Source organism: Tursiops truncatus, chromosome 9, assembly GCF_011762595.2.
Source record: "Tursiops truncatus isolate mTurTru1 chromosome 9, mTurTru1.mat.Y, whole genome shotgun sequence".
Taxonomy (NCBI): Eukaryota; Metazoa; Chordata; class Mammalia; order Artiodactyla; family Delphinidae; genus Tursiops; species Tursiops truncatus.
Window position 1 is genome coordinate 15,311,044 of NC_047042.1, and position 20,677 is coordinate 15,331,720.

At 39.4% G+C, this 20,677-nt stretch overlaps 1 protein-coding gene across 5 annotated transcripts in view; it reads left to right on the plus strand.

The window, feature by feature from the left end:
• NRCAM (neuronal cell adhesion molecule) overlaps window positions 1–20,677 on the plus strand; it is a 323,257-nt gene that overhangs the window by 229,536 nt on the left and 73,044 nt on the right. For 3 of the 5 annotated variants that reach the window (XM_073809554.1, XM_019940696.3, XM_073809555.1), the window contains 6 exons: window positions 3,154–3,259; window positions 5,156–5,352; window positions 11,668–11,790; window positions 16,402–16,572; window positions 17,092–17,148; window positions 18,955–19,066. In XM_073809554.1, coding sequence (XP_073665655.1) covers window positions 3,154–3,259; window positions 5,156–5,352; window positions 11,668–11,790; window positions 16,402–16,572; window positions 17,092–17,148; window positions 18,955–19,066 — 766 coding nt within the window. The remainder of the gene's footprint in view (window positions 1–3,153; window positions 3,260–5,155; window positions 5,353–11,667; window positions 11,791–16,401; window positions 16,573–17,091; window positions 17,149–18,954; window positions 19,067–20,677) is intronic. The other 2 variants (XM_073809556.1, XM_073809557.1) reach the window with 1 other exon arrangement.

Below are 20,677 nucleotides of genomic sequence, written 5' to 3' on the forward strand. Positions count from 1 at the left end.
TATTCCTGGCAGAATCATTTTTTGGCCTACAGGATCCCTTTTGTTCTTCCATATGTGGATGTAGAAGGGTCTGCTTCAGGAATAAACAAAACCTTTAATGGGAGTTTCTTTCTCTTGCTACTTCACAACCTCCGTCTTTGCTCTACTGGTTTTTTAGGTCAAATAAAATAGGCAAGATGCCCCTTTTATCTTCAGGGTGCTAACGTTCTTATTACTAACACCTGGTTTTCTTTAATCCTGTCTGCCCACTCACCTGCTGATATTGCTGGGGAAAAAGCAAAACTTCTTGAAGACTGTAAGTGTCTTTCCGTCATTACCAGGCAGTGTGAAAATTTGACTGTGTCTTTGTTTTTGAATGAATGCTGTGAATTAAAACGCATGATTTTGTTTTCGTGACTAACGTCTTTTTAAGTGTGTGTGTTTACTGTGGCTAATCATTGCATTTAAATTCCAAGAAGCAGGTTTAATCTATTCCTTGCATGAATTCTGAAGACTCAGGTATTACTGTCTTTCTTTTACCAGTATTCTGGGCTACTAACTTCTGAGCTTTGTTCACATCTGATGTAACTCAGTGAGAAAATTCACTAAATTTGAAGAGAATGTCTGGTTCTAAATGCTGTTAAAGGCTTGCTGGAATAAAAACATGTCTTTGGGTATATATAGGAGGTGGGTGCATGAAAATGCTTCACCCGAGTTCGCTGTCAAACTTCTTCAACCTGTAGGACTGGGTAGACTAGTGTTTCTAAGTGTCATCAGTATAATGGCCCAGAGAATTTGAGAATTGTTTTGATGTGTGCAAAAGACAGGCACTCCCATTCACATCATCTCTGCGTGGCGTGCTCTAATCTATAACTGCTGCCTCTGACAGTAGGGCAACATCTGTCATCTACCTAAAAAAGTAGTTTTCAGGCATTTGAAAAATTCCTTGATATTAGATTAGCCAGGAAAATTATATAAAACCACCTTTTCCCCTTATTACTTCAAAGCCCTTGTTAGTTGCCAGTTGACCTAAGCACGCTTCAAAGAGGTACATCTAGGTGCTAAACTCTTAGTAGTTACGCGTGGCAGCTAAGCCAGCTCTGTTACAGACACATGAATAGAAGTTCTGGGTCTGCAGCCATTACCCTTGCACCTCTGTCACTTACAGAAAAGCACAAAGAATTGGACTGAGTCACTCCTAAAAATCCCCCTACCCACCACCTATGCCCACCAGTCCCTGAGTGGGAAATTCTAGGCTTCTTTCCATCATCCCAAACTCTCTACTCCCAAAGCCTGAAGGATCACTCCAAAGTGAAGCTGGTCTAATTAAAAATGTTCATAGCTAACATCACTGAACCATTATAGGACTGGAATGTACTAAGAATTTTACACAAATTATTTTATTTAATTTTCCCAGCAACCCTAGGAGGTAGATACTACTTTTAAACCCTGTTTTTCCTCTATGGGAACGAGGGCTTACAGAAGTTAAGAAAATTGCTTGAAGTCTCACAGCTGGTAAGAAATAGACTAGTTCTTAACCACTAGCCCAAACTGTTAACCAGCTTTGGTAACTGCCGGCTAGAAGCATGAGTGTCCTGTGAACAGTGCTAGAGGCTGGGAAGAGCAGCTGGCTAAGGAGGACGAGGAAGGGATGGATCTTGCTAAAGGAGTTGAAATTGACGCTGTGCAGTATCCCGCAGTTAATAGGTGCACAATAAATGATGGCAATTATGAGTTTCATTTTTTATCTATATTTTAGGTGTTATTTGGATGTTTAGTAAGAGACGTCTGGTGAACAGCCCCGAGACTGCAGACAAAGCAAGAGAAGAGATCCATGTTTACAGATTTATAAGGCATTGAACATGGAAATGATCAATTTAGCCCTGGCAACAATTCACCACAGGAAAGAAAGACAAAAGCTGAGGACGATTATTAAGCTTTGGGAAATACTTGATTGACAGGTGGAAGAAGTTTCACAAAGGAAGCACAGAGCATAGGTGGAGAGGAAAGGGACGATCCAGAATATGAAAAATGATCCAGATAAGTCTTTACATGGTAAAGATATCCTGTACATTGTAAGATGTTTAGCAGCATCCCTGGCGTCTACCCACCAGATGCCAGGACCACCCCCATCCCAGTGGTGACAACCAAAATGGACTCTGGATGTGGCCAGATGTCCCCCAAGGACTGGGGGCACATGGCCCCTGGTTGAGAACCACTGGTCTGTGTAAACAGCTCTCCTTCGAGTTGTGCAAGGCAGTGGCTTCCACCAGGAGAGTTCGCTTCTCTTCTCTGCTTTGTGCCTTCCTAGTCAAGCTATTTTGCTGCTCTGAGCAACAAAAGAAGTTGAAATGGATTATTTCTCCAGTCCCTTCCTGTTCTACACTCTGTGGTTCTGATTTCACAAGAAGGAAGACGTGGTAATCTTAGAGTGACCTGAACATCAAATGTCCACGTACCAGCTTTTTTCAGATTCAGTTGCTCCAGATCAGAACAGTTTCTCCCTACAATTTGATAATAAATGATCAGATAACACTTTGAAGAGTGAAATGAGAATATTGTTTCCTAAAACAGAGAGCTTCCCAATTCAATTTCTCTTCTAAAGAAGTTTGTTTTATCTTTGCTTCTAGTAGCCACCTACCTCCTGGCTCTAATAAGACATGTCAAGTCTCTAATTTTAACCATCTTTTTCACGTTAGCTTCTCAAATATATTTGTTACCAATGTATTAATTTACATGAGCCCAGTAATGAACTACAAGTCCATAACTCTTTCCCAAGAAAGATGCAAATTTACCTCATAACTTAAATTTCATTGAAAGGCATCATTTGAATCAAAACTATCAGAGAAATTTCTCATTGTTACATCAGAAATGAAACATCTTAATATTAAGCTTATATTGGTAATTATTTTCCCATACTTTCAGAGTGGGGAAATGGGCTTTATGAGCACATATAAAGTTACCAAAAGGGAGTTATACCTTGACTCCAAAGTTTTAGGAGTCTTTTAGCTTGCTAAAAATCTGCTGAGGGGGTGTGTTACCACAGTGGAAATTATTAGAAACATTTGGAGAATATTTAGTCTAGGGTAAGTGATTTTGATATAGAAAAAAGTGATTGCTATTATGATATTAAATGATTTATTTCTTTACATTGTTCTTCTTTCTACCATTAAGTGGTACAACCTCCAACCATTACTCAACAGTCTCCAAAAGATTACATTATTGACCCACGGGAGAATATTGTAATCCAGTGTGAGGCCAAAGGGAAACCTCCTCCAAGGTGGGTGTGCTTTGTGCTGTTATAATATTGATAATAAGCATTGATATTCATGTTGAAGTTAATTTCAGGTCCTGCATATTATTAAAGTATCATTTGTAGGTCCATTGTTTTGTCTCTCTGCTTAATTAAATTCTGTTGGTCCTTCTTAAAAACCCAGATGGTTGCATTTCCATACTGATACCTTTCTGTGATATGCTAAAAAATTGTGGGAAGGTGTGGAAAGAGCCTTCTGATGGCTTTATGACATGGGTAGATTCCTTCTCTATGGGCCTCAGTTTACAGATAAATGTAAAATAAAGAAGTTGAACTTGACAACTTCGAAGATCTCTCCTAGCTCTCTACAAGTCTATAAAATAGCCCCAAGTGGTTTTCCAAACATGGCAGTGTTCAGCACTCAGGATTCTCCATATGCACCTTGGCATGCGCACTGTACAGCCTTTTAGAGTTGGGAGAGACAGTAGACATTATCTGGTCCAACCAGTATATCTTATAGATGGGGAACTGATGCCCAGTAATGCTAGGTTAACCTATCCAAGGTCCCACAGCTCCTTAGTGGATGATCCATAACTTGTCCAGTAGTATCTGGAAATTCTGGAGGGTTAGATCATTATTTTTGAGAGATAATGTGTATTTTTTTAAGTTATAAAGAAGGGAAATTTTCTCAATATTTTATTTCCAAGTTTGTCTATGACGAGCCTTATTCATCTATCACAGACTGGCACCGGAGAAAAAAATGACCAAAGTATACCAAAAACTTCCATCAAAGGATGGCTTCAAAGCAATCTCTTCTGTCATATTATTAGAAACCCTTGAGCACTCAGGCCCTAATGTGATGTCCTTTGATGACACCCCTTTTAGTTTAACATTTAATTACTATCTCCTGTAACTCTTAGGCAGGATTTCTCCATCTCAGCTCTATTGATATTTTGGGCTGGGCAGTTTTTTTGCTGTGGAGACAAGAGCTTTTCTGTGCATTGTGGGATACTTTGCAGCATCCCTGGCCTCTACCTACAATAAGCCAGCAGCAGCCAACACCCCTGTCCCCTACCCTAGGAGTTGTGACAACTCCTGCTATAAGGATAAGCAGTGGGAAGGGAAATCCAGGAGGACTTGGAAATCATGGGAAAGTTCAGAGATTCATGCTTTTGTTAAGAGCATGGCCATTGTTGATTTGTGACCAGTTATCAAGTATTTGATTACTTGGGCACTGGGACTTTTATATAAGGCAGTCTTTTACATAAATAAAACTGAAAAAGACGACTTTCAGTTGACAATTTGAAATACTTCCTAAGAAATTTACAAAAATCATCTCTAGAATTAAAAATTCTCAAAATATATTTGATATACAATGATCACTTTTAATAACCGACACTTAAAACACCATTGAGCTCATGTTTCCTCTCCTCCCAACTCATACTTTGCATTTTGGTAACTTGACACTGGTCTGATCACTTTTAAACACACACATATATTAGTACTTGTGAAGGCCTTTCTTCTTACACTTCAGCCCAGAGCAAATCTTTATAGGCAGGTTATCAATTCTATGAACAATGGAGTTTACAATTAAAATGCTAATAAAGCTCTAAAAGAGTGTGCCTCGGAGACCTACTTCCTATGTTTTCTTTGAAAGATGACAGGCAATCTGTATGCATGATTTCTTTATTGAGTCAGATTTTGGTTAGTTCTAATGAAGACATGTACCTTAGTATGTATGGCCGGCACTTTTTTCTAAGTCATAATTCAATGAAACATTTTAGGTGTGGAGCCTATTGTTCTTTTACTGAATACTAAAATCTAATCGTTATTTAGAAATCCATAAAATTGCTAGGAATTTGTTAGGAAATAATCCTGTTTTTCTGGGCTGTAAACAAACTTAATCCTTTATGCGTTGGGCAGTTTCTCCTGGACCCGAAATGGGACTCATTTCGACATAGATAAAGACCCTCTTGTCACCATGAAGTCTGGCTCGGGAACCCTCACAGTCAACATCATGAGCGAGGGGAAAGCAGAGACCTATGAAGGAGTTTATCAGTGTACAGCCAGGAACGAACGCGGGGCTGCAATTTCTAATAACATTGTCATCCGTCCATCCAGTAAGTCAGACCTGTTCACCAAACAGGACCCTTTTTAAAGTATAGCTCCAACCCCAGCATCTGTTACACCATCTAAATACAATTACAAGAAAGCAATGGAATTGATTCCAGTACTCTGAAAATCATCACCCCTTTCCACTTGACCTCAATTCCTCAGCCTAATGCTTTGTCAATCCAATGTGTCTTTTGTACAAGTCCAGAATAAAACACCAGGGGTAAGGAAAGTGTATTTTTCCTCAAATTGATCTAATCATTAATTTCTCATGAATCTTATATTTAAGCATACTCCAAACAGCCAGATGGAAATAAATTAAGTATGAAATGGGTAATTGAGGTCTAAGTGTTATTTCTTTAAATGTTTTTTTAATTGAAGTACGGTTGATGTACAATATTATAAAAGTTACAGGTGTACAATTTTTAAATGTTGTACTCCATTCATAGATATTGTAAAATATTGGCTATATCCCCCATGTTGTACAATATATCCCTGTAGCTTATTATTTTTTAACATCTTTATTGGAGTATAATTGCTTTACAATGGTGTGTTTCTACTTTATAACAAACTGAATCAGCTATACATATACATATATCCCCATATCTCCTCCCTCTTGTGTGTCCGTCCCACCCTCCTTATCCCACCCCTCAAGGTGGTCACAAAGCACCGGGCTGATCTCCCTGTGCTATGCGACTGCTTCCCACTAGCTATCTATTTTACATTTGGTAGTGTATATATGTCCATATATACACTACCACTCTCTCACTTCGTCCAGCTTACCCTTCCCCCTCCCCGTGTCTTCAAGTCCATTCTCTAGTAGGTCTGCATCTTTATTCCCATCTTGCCCCTAGGTTCTTCATGACCTTTTTTTTTTTTTTTTTAAGATTCCATATATATGTGTCAGCATACGGTATTTGTTTTTCTCTTTCTGACTTACTTCACACTGTAGGACAGACTCTAGGTCCATTCACCTCACTACAAATAACTCAATTCATTTCCATTTATGACTGAGTAATATTCCATTGTATATATGTGCCACATCTTCTTTACCCATTCATCTGTTGATGGACACTTAGGTTGCTTCCGTGTCCTGGCTATTGTAAATAGTGCTGCACTGAACATTATGGTACATGACTCTTTTTGAATTATGGTTTTCTCACGGTATATACCCCGTAGTGGGATTGCTGGGTCATATGGTAGTTCTATTTTTAGTTTTTTAGGGAACCTCAATACCGTTCTCCATAGTGGCTGTATCAATTTACATTCCCACCAACAGTGCAAGAGGGTTCCTTTTTCTCCACGCCCTTTCCAGCATTTATTGTTTGTAGATATTTTGATGATACCATTCTGACTGGTGTAAGGTGATACCTCATTATAGTTTTGATTTACATATCTCTAATGATTAGTGATTGAGCATCCTTTCATGTGTTTGTTGGCAATCTGTTTATCTTCTTTGGAGAAATGTCTGCTTAGGTCTTCTGGCCATTTTTGGATTGGGTTGTTTGTTTTTTTAATATGGACCTGCATAAATTTTGGAGATTAATCCTTTGTCAGTTGCTTCATTTGCAAATATTTTCTCCCATTCTGAGGGTTGTCTTTTCATCTTGTTTATGGTTTCCTTTGCTGTGCAAAAGCTTTTAAGTTTCATTAGGTCCCATTTGTTTCTTTTTGGTTTTATTTCCATTTCTCTAAGAGGTGGGTCAAAAAGGATCTTGCTGTGATTTATGTCATGGAGTGTTCTGCCTATGTTTTCCTCTAAGAGTTTTATAGTGTCTGGCCTTACATTTAGGTCTGTAATCCATTTTGATCTTATTTTTATTTATGGTGTTAGGGAGTGTTCTAATTTCATTCTTTTACATGTAGCTGTACAGTTTTCCAGGACCACTTATTGAAGAGGCTGTCTTTTCTCCATTGTATATTCTTGCCTCCTTTATCAAAAATCAGGTGACCATATGTGCATGGCTTTATCTCTGGGCTTTGAATCCTGTTCCATTGATCTATATTTCTATTTTTGTGCCAGTACCATACTGTTTGGATTACTGTAGCTTTGTAGTATAGTCTGAAGTCAGGTAGCCTGATTCCACCAGCTCCATTTTTCTTTCTCAAATTGCTTTGGCTATTCGGGGTCTTTCCATACAAATTGTGAGATTTTTTTGTTCTAGTTCTGTGGAAAATGCCATTGGTGGTTTGATAGGGATTGCATTGAATCTGTAGATTGCTTTGGGTAGTGGAGTCATTTTCACAATATTGATTCTTCCAATCCAAGAACATGGTATATCTCTCCATCTGTTTGTGTCATCTTTGATTTCTTTCATCAGTGTCTGAGTATAGGTCTTTTACCTCCTTAGGTAGGTTTATTCCTAGGTATTTTATTCTTTTTGTTGCAGTGGTAAATGGGAGTGTTTCCTTAATTTCTCTTTCAGATTTTTCATCATTAGTGTATAGGAATGCAAGAGATTTCTGTATGTTAACTTTGTATCCTGCTACTTTACCAAATTCATTGATTAGCTCTAGTAGTTTTCTGGTAGCCTCTTTAGGATTCTCTGTGTATAGAATCATGTCATCTACAAACAGTGACAGCTTTACTTCTTCTTTTCTGATTTGGATTCCTTTTATTTCTTTTTCTTCTCTGATTGTTGTGGCTAAAAGTTCCAAAACGTTGAATAATAGTGGTGAGAGCGGACAAAATTGTCTTGTTCCTAATCTTAGAGGAAATGGTTTCAGTTCTTCATCATTGAGAATGATGCTGGCTGTGGGTTTGTCATATATGGCCTTTATTATGTTGAGGTAAGTTTCCTCTATGCCTACTTACTGGAGGGTTTTTATCATACACGGGTGATGAAATTTGTCAAAAGCTTTTTCTGCATCTATTGAGATGATCATATGAGTTTTCTCCTTCAGTTTGTTAATATGGTTTATTACATTGATTGGTTTGCATATATTGAAGAATCCTTGCATTCCTGGGATAAACTCCACTTGATCATGGTGTATGATCCTTTTAATGTGCTGTTGGATTCTGTTTGCTAGTATTTTGTTGAGGATCTTTGCATCTATGTTCATTAGTGATATTGGCCTTTAGTTTTCTTTTTTTGTAGTTTCTTTTCTGGTTTTGGTATCAGGGTGATGGTGGCCTCGTAGAATAAGTTTGGGAGTGTTCCTCTCTCTGCTATATTTTGGAGGAGTTTGAGAAGGATAGGTGTTAGTTCTTCTCTAAATGTTTGATAGTATTCGCCTGTGAAGCCATCTGGTCCTGGGCTTTTGTTTGTTAGAAGATTTTAAATCACAGTGTCAATTTCAGTGCATGTGATTCGTCTGTTTATATTTTCTATTTCTTCCTGGTTCAGTCCTGGAAGGTTGTGCTTTTCTAAGAATTTGTCCATTTCTTCCAGGTTGTCCATTTTTTTGGCATAGAGTTGTTTATAGTAATCTCTCATGATCCTTTGTATTTCTACAGTGTCAGTTGTTACTTCTCCTTTTTCATTTCTAATTCTATTGATTTGAGTCTTCTCCCTTTTTTTCTTGATGAGTCTGGCTAATGGTTTATCAATTTTGTTTATCTTCTCAAACAACCAGCTTTTAGTTTTATTGATCTTTGCTGTCATTTCCTTCATTTCTTTTTCATTTATTTCTGATCTGACCTTTATGATTTCTTTCCTTCTGCTAACTTTGGGGTATTTTTGTTCTTCTTTCTCCAATTGCTTTAGGTATAAGGTTAGGTTGTTTATTTGAGATGCTTCTTGTTTCTTGAGGTAAGATTGTATTGCTATAAACTTCCCTCTTAGAATTGCTTTTGCTGCATCCCATAGATTTTGGGTTGTCATGTTTTCATTGTCATTTCTTTCTAGGTATTTTTTGATTTCCTCTTTGATTTCTTCAGTGATCTCTTGGTTATTAGGTAGTGTATTGTTTAGCCTCCATGTGTTTGTATTTTTTACAGATTTTTTTTCCTGTAGTTGATATCTAGTCTCATAGCATTGTGGTCGGAAAGGATAGTTGGTACGATTCCAATTTTCTTAATTTTACCAAGACTTGATTTGTGACCCAAGATATGATCTATCCTGGAGAATGATCCATGACCACTTGAGAAGAAAGTGCATTCTGTTGTTTTTGGATGGAATGTCCTATAAATATCAATTAAGTCCATCTTATTTAATGTATCATTTAAAGCTTGTGTTTCCTTATTTATTTTCATTTTGGATGATCTGTCCAAGGTGAAAGTGGGTTGTTAAAGTGCCCTACTATGATTGTATTACTGTCCATTGCCCCTTTTATGGCTGTTAGTATTTGCCTTATGTATTGAAGTGCTCCTATGTTGGGTGCTTCTTCATCTGCTGTGTGTTTCTGTCTTCTCATTTTGCTTAACTTACTGTATTTGGGGTCTCCTTTTCGCTGGCTGCAGGTTCGTAGTTCCTGTTTGTTTTGGTATCTGCCCCCAGTGGCTAAGGTTGGTTCAGTGGGTTGTGTGGGCTTCCTGGTGGAGGGGACTAATACCGGTGTTCTGTTGGATGAGGCTGGATCTTGTCTTTCTGTCAGGCACGACTGCATCCAGTGGTGTGTTTTAGGGTGTCTTTGACCTTATTATGATTTTAGGCAGCCTCTCTCCTAATGGTTGGGGTTGTATTCCTGTCTTGCTAGTTGTTTGGCATAGGGTGTCCAGCACTGTAGCTTGCTCGTTGTTGAATGGAGCTGGGTCTTAGCGTTGAGATGGAGATCTCCGGGAGAGCTTTCGCCATTTGATATTACGTGGAGCCGGGAAGTCTCTGGTGGACTAATGTCCTGAACTCGGGTCTCCCACCTCAGAGGCACAGGCCTGACACCCTGCTGGAGCACCAAGATCCTGTCAGCCACACAGCTTCTCCAGAGAGTCTCTGAAGACCAGGTGGGCTCAGGAGGCAGCTAGCGGCCCCTGCAAGGTCCTCCACGAGGTCTCCCTGGTCTCCGGCTCCTGCTGGACCCCGAAGTAAGCGGTGACTAGAGAACGGGCAGACTGAGAGCCCCAGCAGCTGGCTGGGCCTGGGTGACTGCACGGAGGCTGCCACAGGAGACAAGTGGGGGCCTGCAGGCATGTGTGGCCTGGGCCACCGCCAAGATCTCCTACGGCAGCAACTGCGAGATGGATGGCACGGAAGCCACGCTGGGGCCTATCCTTGTAGCTTATTTTATACATAAGAGTTTGTAGTTCTTGACTCCCTACCCCTAAACTGCCCCTCCCCCTATCCCTCTCCCCACTGGTAACTACTAGTATCTGTGAGTCTGCTGCTTTTTTGTTATATTCACTAGTTTGTTGTATTTTTTAGATTCCACATATAAGTGATATCATACAGTATTTGTCTTTCTCTGTACAGAAACTTATTTCACTTATCATATGCCGTCCAAGTCCATCCATGTTGCTGCAAATGGCAAAATTTCATTCTTTTTTATGGCTGAGTAATATTTTCCATTGTATATATGTACCACATCTTCTTTATCCATGCATCTGCCCGATGGACACTTAGGTTGTTGCTTCTATGTCTTGGCTATTGTAAATAATGCTGCTGTGAACATTGGGATGCATGCATTTCTTTAAACATTTTTATTTCAAAATTTCACTGGAAATAGAGTGACCTCACTATCTTGATATTATTGTGGCTCTTTTTGCAATAGTCAGTACCCACATGCTCTCAACAACCCAAGAGCATGTATTTAAAGAATAGCAACCATTTGAAGTTCTTGTCATTTTTTAAAATGTTTATTATGTATATAATATGTGCGCATTATAGAATAAACCAATTACAAATGAACAAAAAAGAAAGTTCAAAATTACTCGCAAATCCTTTCATTCAAGGAAATTACTATTCTTTCTATTTTTACCCAGGCATATATGTATGTACATGTCGAAAACAAGCTCATTCTGAAGTACTATTTTATAACCGTTTCTGCCTTATCTAGATATCATGTATATTTTATATTAATCTTATAAATAAGTATACAATGTCTAACACTGTATGATATTCAAAGGTGTACATGTACAGTTATTTGTTTAACAAATCTTTTGACATAGAAATGTTTTTCATTCTTTCATGAAGGGCACGCTTGTAGAAAAATTAGTTTGTATCTTCTTAAGGATTTATTTAATATAAATTCTTAGACATGGAATTGCTGACTCAGAATTCATACTACTAATGTCATTTTTTAACACCGTATTTAAAATTTTTTTTGTCGTTAATGTATATAAATTTCGAGTTACTATTTCTCCAAAAGTTTGGTTTATATTTCTTTCTAGTGCTCTTTTTATTTTCCAATGCAGAAATAACTTAGAAGTTATTGTTTTATTTCATTAGGATCACCGTTGTGGACCAAAGAAAAACTTGAACGAATAACACTTAGAAATGGCCAGTCTTTGGTACTGCCCTGCAGACCCCCAGTTGGGTTACCACCACCTATAATATTCTGGATGGATAATTGTAAGTTTTAAAAATAAGAACTTTCTTTCTTCAAGAGTCTTATGATTATTGGCTGTCCCAATCAATTATTACCTCTTGTGATTCATAAGATGTTTATAAAATGTCTTAGAGATTCTCAGGAAAATAAATCACATATCCTTTCATTCAGTCACTTTATTTTATTGAGCACCTACTATGTACCAGGCACCTCTCTGAATAAACCAAACAAAGGTCCTGCTCTCACTGAATTTATATTCTATGCAATGGGAATAAAAGCGGGGAGAGAAGGAAGCGGAGAATAAATGCATTTAGAAAACATGTGTCAGTTGGCAGTAAGTGCTGTGAAGAAAAATAAGCAGAGTTTTGAGCAGAAACTTACAGGAGTGAAAGAGCAAGCAGGCCCTTAAATATCTGGGTGGAAAGAGAAAAACCAGTTTAAGCCCCAAGGGCAGGAGCATCCCTGGTGTGTGTAAAATCAGCAGGGAGGCCAGTGTGCCCGGGCTGACTGACCCAAGGGCGACAGTGAGAGAAAAGGTCAAGAAAGTCCAGGGGCTCCAGTGCGAAGGGCTTTGGCTTTTGCTTTCAGTGAAGTAGGGAGACATTGAAGGAGTGGCTTCACCTGAATCAAAACAAATAGTAAGAGCCTCACTTTGGTTCATGTGTGGAGAACAGAGAGAACAGAAAGGGGGAGAAGGGCGTTCTGTTAGGAGGCCAGTGCTGTGATCTGGGCAAGAGTTGACGGGGACTCGGACTTGGGTAGTGGCAGTCAAGTAAGTAAGAAATGGTCAGATTCCAGGGACTCCCCTGGTGGTCCAGTGGTTAAGATTGCACACTTCCAATGCAGGGGGCGTGGCTTTGACCTCTGGTCAGGGAACTAAGATCCCACGTGCCACGAGGCCGTTTAAAAAAAAAAAAAGAAAGAAAGGAAGGGAGGCAGGGAGGGAGGAAGGAAGAAATGGTCAGATTCCAGATATAATTTGAAGGTAGATCCTCCAGGATTTATCGGGGTCAGGGTGGAGGCATGAGAGAGGGGAATCAAAGGTAACCCCAAAGTCTAATCAAAGGTAACCCCAAAGTCTAAGACTGAACAACTAGTAAAATGGAATTGCCATTTCCTGAAACACCAGAAGCCCATCAAGGGAAGGAAATCAAGCTGTTCAGGATGTGTTATGTCTCTTCTTTCAGTTTCGTTCTTTTATCCCCAACAACAGCTAATTTTCTTTTAATTTAATTTTTTACTTTATATTGGAGTACAGTATATTCACAATGCTGTGTTAGTTTCAGGTGTACAGCAAAAGTGATTCAGTTATACATATACATATATCCATTCTTTTTCAGATTCTTTTCCCATATAGGTTATTAGAGAATATTGAGCACAGTTCCCTGCACCATACAGTAGATGCTTATTGATTATCTATTTTATATACAGTAGTAACAACAGCTAATATTGATTGGACATTTACTAAGTGCCTGTCCCTTTGCTAAAGACTTTACATAAGTTATCTCATCCGTTTTCTACAGCAGTCCCAGGAAGCATCTCGGCTGACTCTTACCACTTTTTTTTTTTTTTTTTTTGCCGTACGTGGACCTCTCACTGTTGTGGCCTCTCCCGTTGCGGAGCACAGGCTCTGGAAGCGCAGGCTCAGCAGCCATGGCTCACGGGCCCAGCCGCTCCGTGGCATGTGGGATCTTCCCGGACCGGGGCACGAACTCGTGTCCCCTGCATCCGCAGGCGGACTCTCAACCACTGCGCCACCAGGGAAGCCTAGACTCTTACCACTTTTTAGATGAGGAAACCGAGGCACAGAGAATTGAAGTCATTCATTAGGCAGTTTAACATCTGTTCACCCCATCCCTATCCTTAGGGAATTGTTTGTTGCTCTGCTCTCCCATCCTTCCACACCTCCCCTTAGCACGTTACGTTGGAGACTAGGAACCAGGGTTTGGGATGAGAGGCTCGTGACGCATCCTTGTGGAGGTTCTGCCGGGAGACTAGGGACCAGGGTTTGGGATGACAGGCTTGTGAGGCATCCTTGTGGAGGTCTCCAGCAGGAATCAGAGCTACAGCTACATGAATCCAAGGAAGACTCAGGGCTCTTGCCGACAATGTGTGAATGTTAGTGCTGCAGAGATGCTCTGTAGAGCCGGGGACTGGAGGGGAGGACGAAGGGAGGGAGTGCAGGTGGTGAAGAGCAAAGCCTGGGGACTGAGACCAGGAGCCTCCAGGGGCCAAGAACTTAGGGAGCCAAGGAAAGTAGATGAGAAGAAGCAGTCACTTAGGTAAGAAGAAAACAAAAAGAGAGGGTGTCCCCGGGACGAGGGGAAGAAAGTGTCAGGAAGACAGAATATCAGCCGGTTCAAATACTGCTGAGAGATCAATTTCCAATCTGACTGAGAAATGAGTATTACATTTGGCAACACGGTGGTCGCTGTTGACCTTGACAAGAGTCCTTTGGGTAGAATGGTGGGAATGGTTGCAAAATATGTGTAGGGAATACATTCTGTTCTCAGTGACATGATTTCCTTTGAAATCACCAGCTGTGTACATTACTGAAGATAAAGTTCAGCTCTCACATTTCATTTCCAGTTTTGACTGTTCTGTATCAAAGCACTCAGAGAAAGTATCACAAAGAAATGGAAAATCAATATATAAATGAATAAATGGGCGAAGATATTTTTCCTATGATCACATAACAGCTTTTACAGATTTTGAAAGAATAAGTAACAAATCAAATGGAAATGAGTGGGTTACGTGGTCGAGGATGACAGTATCCAAATGTACTGCCAAAATGAGACCCAATATTTGGTTATTGGTTCTTACTCAGAATTGATGACTTTTCCACTTAATAAAGAGGCATATACATGTAGAGTCTCAGAATCATCTGAATATGTAACTTATTTTTGTCACATTGCACTGCTGGCCATGTCATTTACATACATTTTAGGCTGTAGGCAAAGCGTCTGGACCTTTCAAGTGAAATTTCATCTGGATATGAGAAAAAATTCAGATCTGTGTAGCATTCTTCTGGGAAGATGACCTTATCATGGTATTCCTATCTGCATACATTTTTGTCCCCAATGTAATGCCAAGGAACTCCTTGGGCAAAGTGCTACCATCCTCATAAAATGGCGTTCCCTTTCATTTGATCTCCCAACACCGGTCCATAATAAAATACAGCAGGAGAAATGGAAGAGAATAAATGTGTCCCTATCTTTAGCTCTTTGTATTCATGAAATAAATGTACATTATTTTTCGGAGTTATTTTTTAAAACAACCCTTTCCCTGGTTAATGGCTTCAAACCATGAATTTACAACCACCATCCAAACCCCCATCTTGACCTAGAACTTGACTAACATGGCTAACCAGCATCCTTTCAAGGTCTGGCTCCACATTTCCCTACCTTTTCCTGCCCAAGGGAGCTGCAGGCTTTTCCCCATAATTTTGCATTTCATGACATTTTAGATAGGGCACCTGCTGCTGTAGGAGCACATCTGCTTGACTCAGACTCGAGAAATCCTCCAGGAGACATGACACCTGGCCCCAGGCAACTAGGAGGTACAATTTTTCCTGGTTCTCTCACGTCAGAGCTGAAGAACTCTCCCAGTGAACTGAGTCAGATGCTTCCTGAGTCATGCTAGCCAGCCAAGTGTCAGTTCACACATAGATCATTGGTCCCATCTCCCTGAGTTCCTCATCGCCTTAGAAAATCCCCCCTCCACGCCTGAGGCTAGACTGTTCCTTGGGCCTGAGGAGAAGTCGGTTGTTAAATGTGAAACTGGAAAGTCAGAATGCTGATGGTTATTCATTTCATTTTGGAGCTTCTGTGAGGGGCCAGGTGCATTTTTTAGGGCTACAACAGTAGACAAAGCAGATGACGGTCTCCGTCCTTCTGGAACTTAAATTCTAGTGCGGGGAGACGGGCTATAAGCCATACGCATGACAGGTAAAGTACATTGTCTGTTAGAAGGTGATAGGTAACACTAAAAAGAAAAAGTAGAGGAGGTGAGGGAGGCTGGGTGTGGGGGGCCTCTGAGTGGCACGTCTGCAGCATTACACCCTGTTGTTAATTGCCTGTTTGCTGCCTGATCTCCAGTTAGATCCCAAGCTCAGGGCAGGGAACCGGGTCCACCTGACACCTTGCCCAGGACCTAGTTCATCACAGTTAGGTGCTGTCACAGTATAAGGTGTCTGACTGTGTATGTACTGCAATAGATGCAACCCGTGTTAACATCCTTACAAGTTTCCATAATGCACTTTCTGAGATACGTGTGTATCTATGATTAACAATTAGGGATTAACTTAAATGTTAGGAAAAGTCATGCAAACTCTGTAAAACATTTTTTGGTTTATGCTTGCTTCATGAAACCCTTCACTGGACAACTCTAATCTCACCTCTACACCCACTCCAGAGAAATGAGGGTCTGGCAGGTACAATTGGAGTTTTAATACATGTGTCTTTTTTTTTTTTTTTTACAGTTATTTGCTTTTACTCAAAGATCTTTATAGAGAAAAAAAAAACATTCAAGTGAAGTTCACAGAACTAGTTATTAGTAGATACATTTATCTCACTAATTTGCAAAGTGGCTACTTTGTGATGGAATGATCTAGATGTCTCTCCGCCTTTCTCCAGCCTTTCAAAGACTTCCACAGAGTGAGAGAGTTTCCCAGGGTCTGAATGGAGACCTTTATTTTTCCAATGTGCTCCCAGAGGATACCCGGGAAGACTACATCTGTTACGCACGATTTAATCACACTCAAACCATACAGCAGAAGCAACCTATTTCTGTGAAGGTGATTTCAGGTAAGAGTTCAGTTTCCAGAAACTCTCTTGCCATGATGTTTACAAATGTGTGCAAATGTATGAATTATTAAATCCTACTAGCTTTGAAGTAAACAGGTTCACTGATCAGGAAAGTACCTGTGAATAGTCGCTAAAGTGTTGGCATATGTATCAATATTATAAGGAGCTTGCCTACCTTAAATACTGTATTTTACAGTTTTTGCTGTCATACCATTACTGTTGCCATGGTAACTTCCTGAATCTACTTAGTGTTCTGAGCATTTGTGAGTGCTTTATGCTCCACGATGCCTTTAATTGGGAGTCCTGCTGCTTCGGTTATATATTCACATATTACTGGTTGGGGGGTGGCTGAGTGAATTAATGAAATAGTTCTATACAATGTAAAGCACTGTTTTTACTTGGTAGGGATGGTACTCGGTCAGCATAGGTATATATGTTTGCTTTTGTTGCCCAATACTTTTTTTTACAATCCCCTGCCCCCTACTTTTTGCATTCTTCATAATATTCTGTTTATTTCAGTGGATGAATTGAATGACACTATAGCTGCTAATTTGAGTGACACTGAGTTTTATGGTGGTGAGTTATGGTGATTGTAACTGATATGTCTCCTTCATTGTAGAATTTAGTTCACTAACTTCACCTCCATGGCTGTTTAACCTTATTTCTTTATGAAATTCCTAGTTCCATGTTTAATACCACTAAAATCAATGTATGTTTCATATGAAGTTTAGCTCTGAGCTTTCAAACATGTCACTAAAACGTGTTCCATGTTGTATGTATAATAATGAAAGTTACTATAACTGTTTTCATGTAAAGAACCATTCCACGAGATTTGGAAAAAAAATCTTTCGTATATGTTCAGAATTACATTTTTCATATTTTGTCTGGCTCATAAGCTTTTCTCATGAATTAAATAAGAGTTGGCAAGGTGCGTTAACTTGCTAAAATACTAACGTCAAAGTCTTAGTAAACTTTCTGCAATTAATATTAAGTGGATTTTGATAGTAAATCATCGTATTTCCATCTGTTTTCACATGACCTTATCAACGTCATATAATTAGCAATAGTATTTCTCTTAGTTTTGTTTAAAATCGAGTGACTGTCTTCAGTGGAAGTAATCTTTTTAAAAATAGAGGATTTAACTTCATTCTTTTAAAAAGAAAAGAATTTGATTTCCTTAATGGAAATATGGCTCTCAGGTATAGAGTCTATACCTGAAAATTATGGGTTCTGGATATGGGGTCCTCTTAATTATCTATAAGGCAGAATTTCTGCTGTATTAATTTTTTACCTTTGAGATATGAAGTAAAAAACATTAAGGTACTATCAATGAACAGAGTAAACAGATCACAACTCCTGCCTTATTTTATTTTATTTTATTTTATCTTACCTTATTTTATTTTATGTTAAAATCCTCCTGAAAAATATGGGTCTCAAAATCATTCCCAAAGTGATTTCAGAGCAGTAAAATCTAAGGAAAACTCTAATTTATCTCCAGTAATACCTTCTCTGGTGTTCAGTCTTTTCTTCTGAGAAATGAGAAGAATTCATATGTTACCTTTTCAGTTTTTATGAGCATCAAGTAGATAATACATTAAAGTGTTGAACACTGTAAAGGGCTCTTAGGACCTCAAGACGGTATGATTTCGACTTTAAGTTTTTCTGAGAGGCCATCAGGAGATAAGGCCACATTTAGGCAAGGACTACATAAAACATGAAGGTAGTCTGTAGGTATCTTCCTGAGATTTCTGACTTGAGCCCTTTTTTTACGTTTTTGTCAAGGAAACCCATTTCAATTGCTTTAAGTCCACCCTTAATTTATGACACACAATTTGCCATACCTCTGCAGTCACTTTCTAGTTGTGTTTTGTTTTGTTTTCCATAAACTTTGCAGTTTTGATATGTTAGATGTCCATCACGATTTATCTTCACGATTGGTCAATGGAATTGACTATAATGTTGTCCCTAGGGTAAAGCAAAATACCCCTTCCATCACCTTATCTTCCAGACAGCTCATTTTCCATTTGACGTGCACACTCATCTTAAGAGATGGATAGTTTGATAACATGATTTTCCTCTCTATGTCTACATTTTGAAAATTTGCCAACTCACCAGAAATTCATAGGACCCTAACCCAAATTAGGGAAATGTACAAGAGGAAAAAAGTTCTTATTATTAGTGCTTGTGGTGCAACCAGAATACTTTCTGCTTCCGGCTGAGTGAGTGATGGCTATTTGCAGGGCAAAGAGTGTGTCTGTTTACCAGATTTCCCAATCAAATGCTAAATGGATTTGCAAAGGGATTAGGTTCTTAGACAGTGAACGGGGCTTCTAGAAATCCGTGTTCATAACTCTGAATGCATATTGATTTTCTCGTTTGCAGCTAAATCACATAGAGAGAGGCCACCAACATTTTTAACTCCAGAAGGCAATGCAAGCCGCAAAGAGGAATTACGAGGAAATGTCCTTTCACTTGAGTGCATTGCAGAAGGGCTGTGAGTTAACTCTGTCTGTCTTGATGTCCACTTCTTATGTAAACATAGTAGATTGGTAGAGAGGCGTTAATATCATAACAAGAGTCATTGTTTTATGTTGATTCCATTAAGCATCAAGAAAAATGTGATAATTCCTTCCAAAACAGGCCATATAAATTTCATGTTATTAAAATATTTTGTTAATAGTGTTCCTTTTGAGATAAGTATCAGTAATCACCTTCTGACTGCTCTGATTATGTAATTCAGGTTATTATTTTGCTACTGTTGTCTAACAAAGCATCTCAAAAATTAGTGCCTTAAAACCCATAGCTGTTTATCACTGATCGTTTGTCTGCAGGTCTGCAGGGCAGCTGTGCTGTAACAGGCTAGATCTGACTGATTTCAGTTGACCCTGTTTGTGCATCTGCTGGGCGGCTCGGCTCTGGGTTCACAGCTCTGGGTCTGCTGGCTATGAGCAGGGCAACGGAGCTCTTGACCATGAGTTTCTCACATCCCTCTAGCAATCTCGCCCTGGCTTGTTCTCCTAACAGCAGAGGCAAACATGGCCTCACAGGACCTAACCTACCTGGCACACTGTCCCAACCCCTGCTTCCTAGTGACCAGTCACCAGCCCAGCTTCTTTGCAGATGTCTCATCTGTGCAGACCTCAAAACTGACGCCACCCCCAGAACACACGTGCCCTTGACAGGAGTCCCATATTAGGAAAACGTTTAAGGCAAGCTTCTCTATGTAGTTCCCTCTTATGCCGGACACAGAGCAAGTACTACTGATAAGGCACATTTGCTGAAAACATTGATTGGAATCTCGGAAACATGTTGTGATCACGTGTTAGGATCTGTGCTGTCTTTGGCCTGGGACTCCAAGTCCACATTCCTTCCTAGAATCCCAGAATTGGCCTCCAGGAATAATTTTACCTCCGGAGGCGCATGGAGGCCTCTGCTGGCCGTGTCGGGAAATCACACTACTCACAATTCAGTTCCTCAAATATATCTGTTCAATTATTTTTATTCGACAAAACAAATGAAAAAAATCCTACAATCCATTAATTCCACTTGCATTTCTAATGATAAATACATTGTGATCTTCCTGAGGGCGTGGACCATTCTGTTTTTTATCTTTATCTTCCCAACACACAACTCGGTGCTTGGTCTATAATTTAGTCTCAGTAAATGTATTGAATGGATTTTTATTTTACCCTCATGAAAACCTTCTCAAGTCACCAGATCAAAACAAGCATCATTCTGCGCATTAAGGCAACAGAGAAACCTGAGGCCCAAAAGGGTCAGGGATCCAAGATCAGAGAGCAATTTAGGGATAAGGCTGGGATTTTGAAGCAGACCTTTTAACTCTAAGCCTATGTCTGGCTTTTCATCTGCCGCTATAGTTCATGATTTAATAAGAAACATAGGTGAGAAATGGTATGAGTAACACATGAGTTGGGCCTGCTTCTGTCAATTGGTATTTTAAAATATCACTAATAATGAAACTAAAGTAAGAGCACGATTCCTCTAATCACTTCATCAGATAGCCTGTTATAAGATAGGGAGGTGCTTCCATTTGAAATGGAAATGTGTGAAAAGTTCATGGGCACAAATATGTATATCAGCTCTT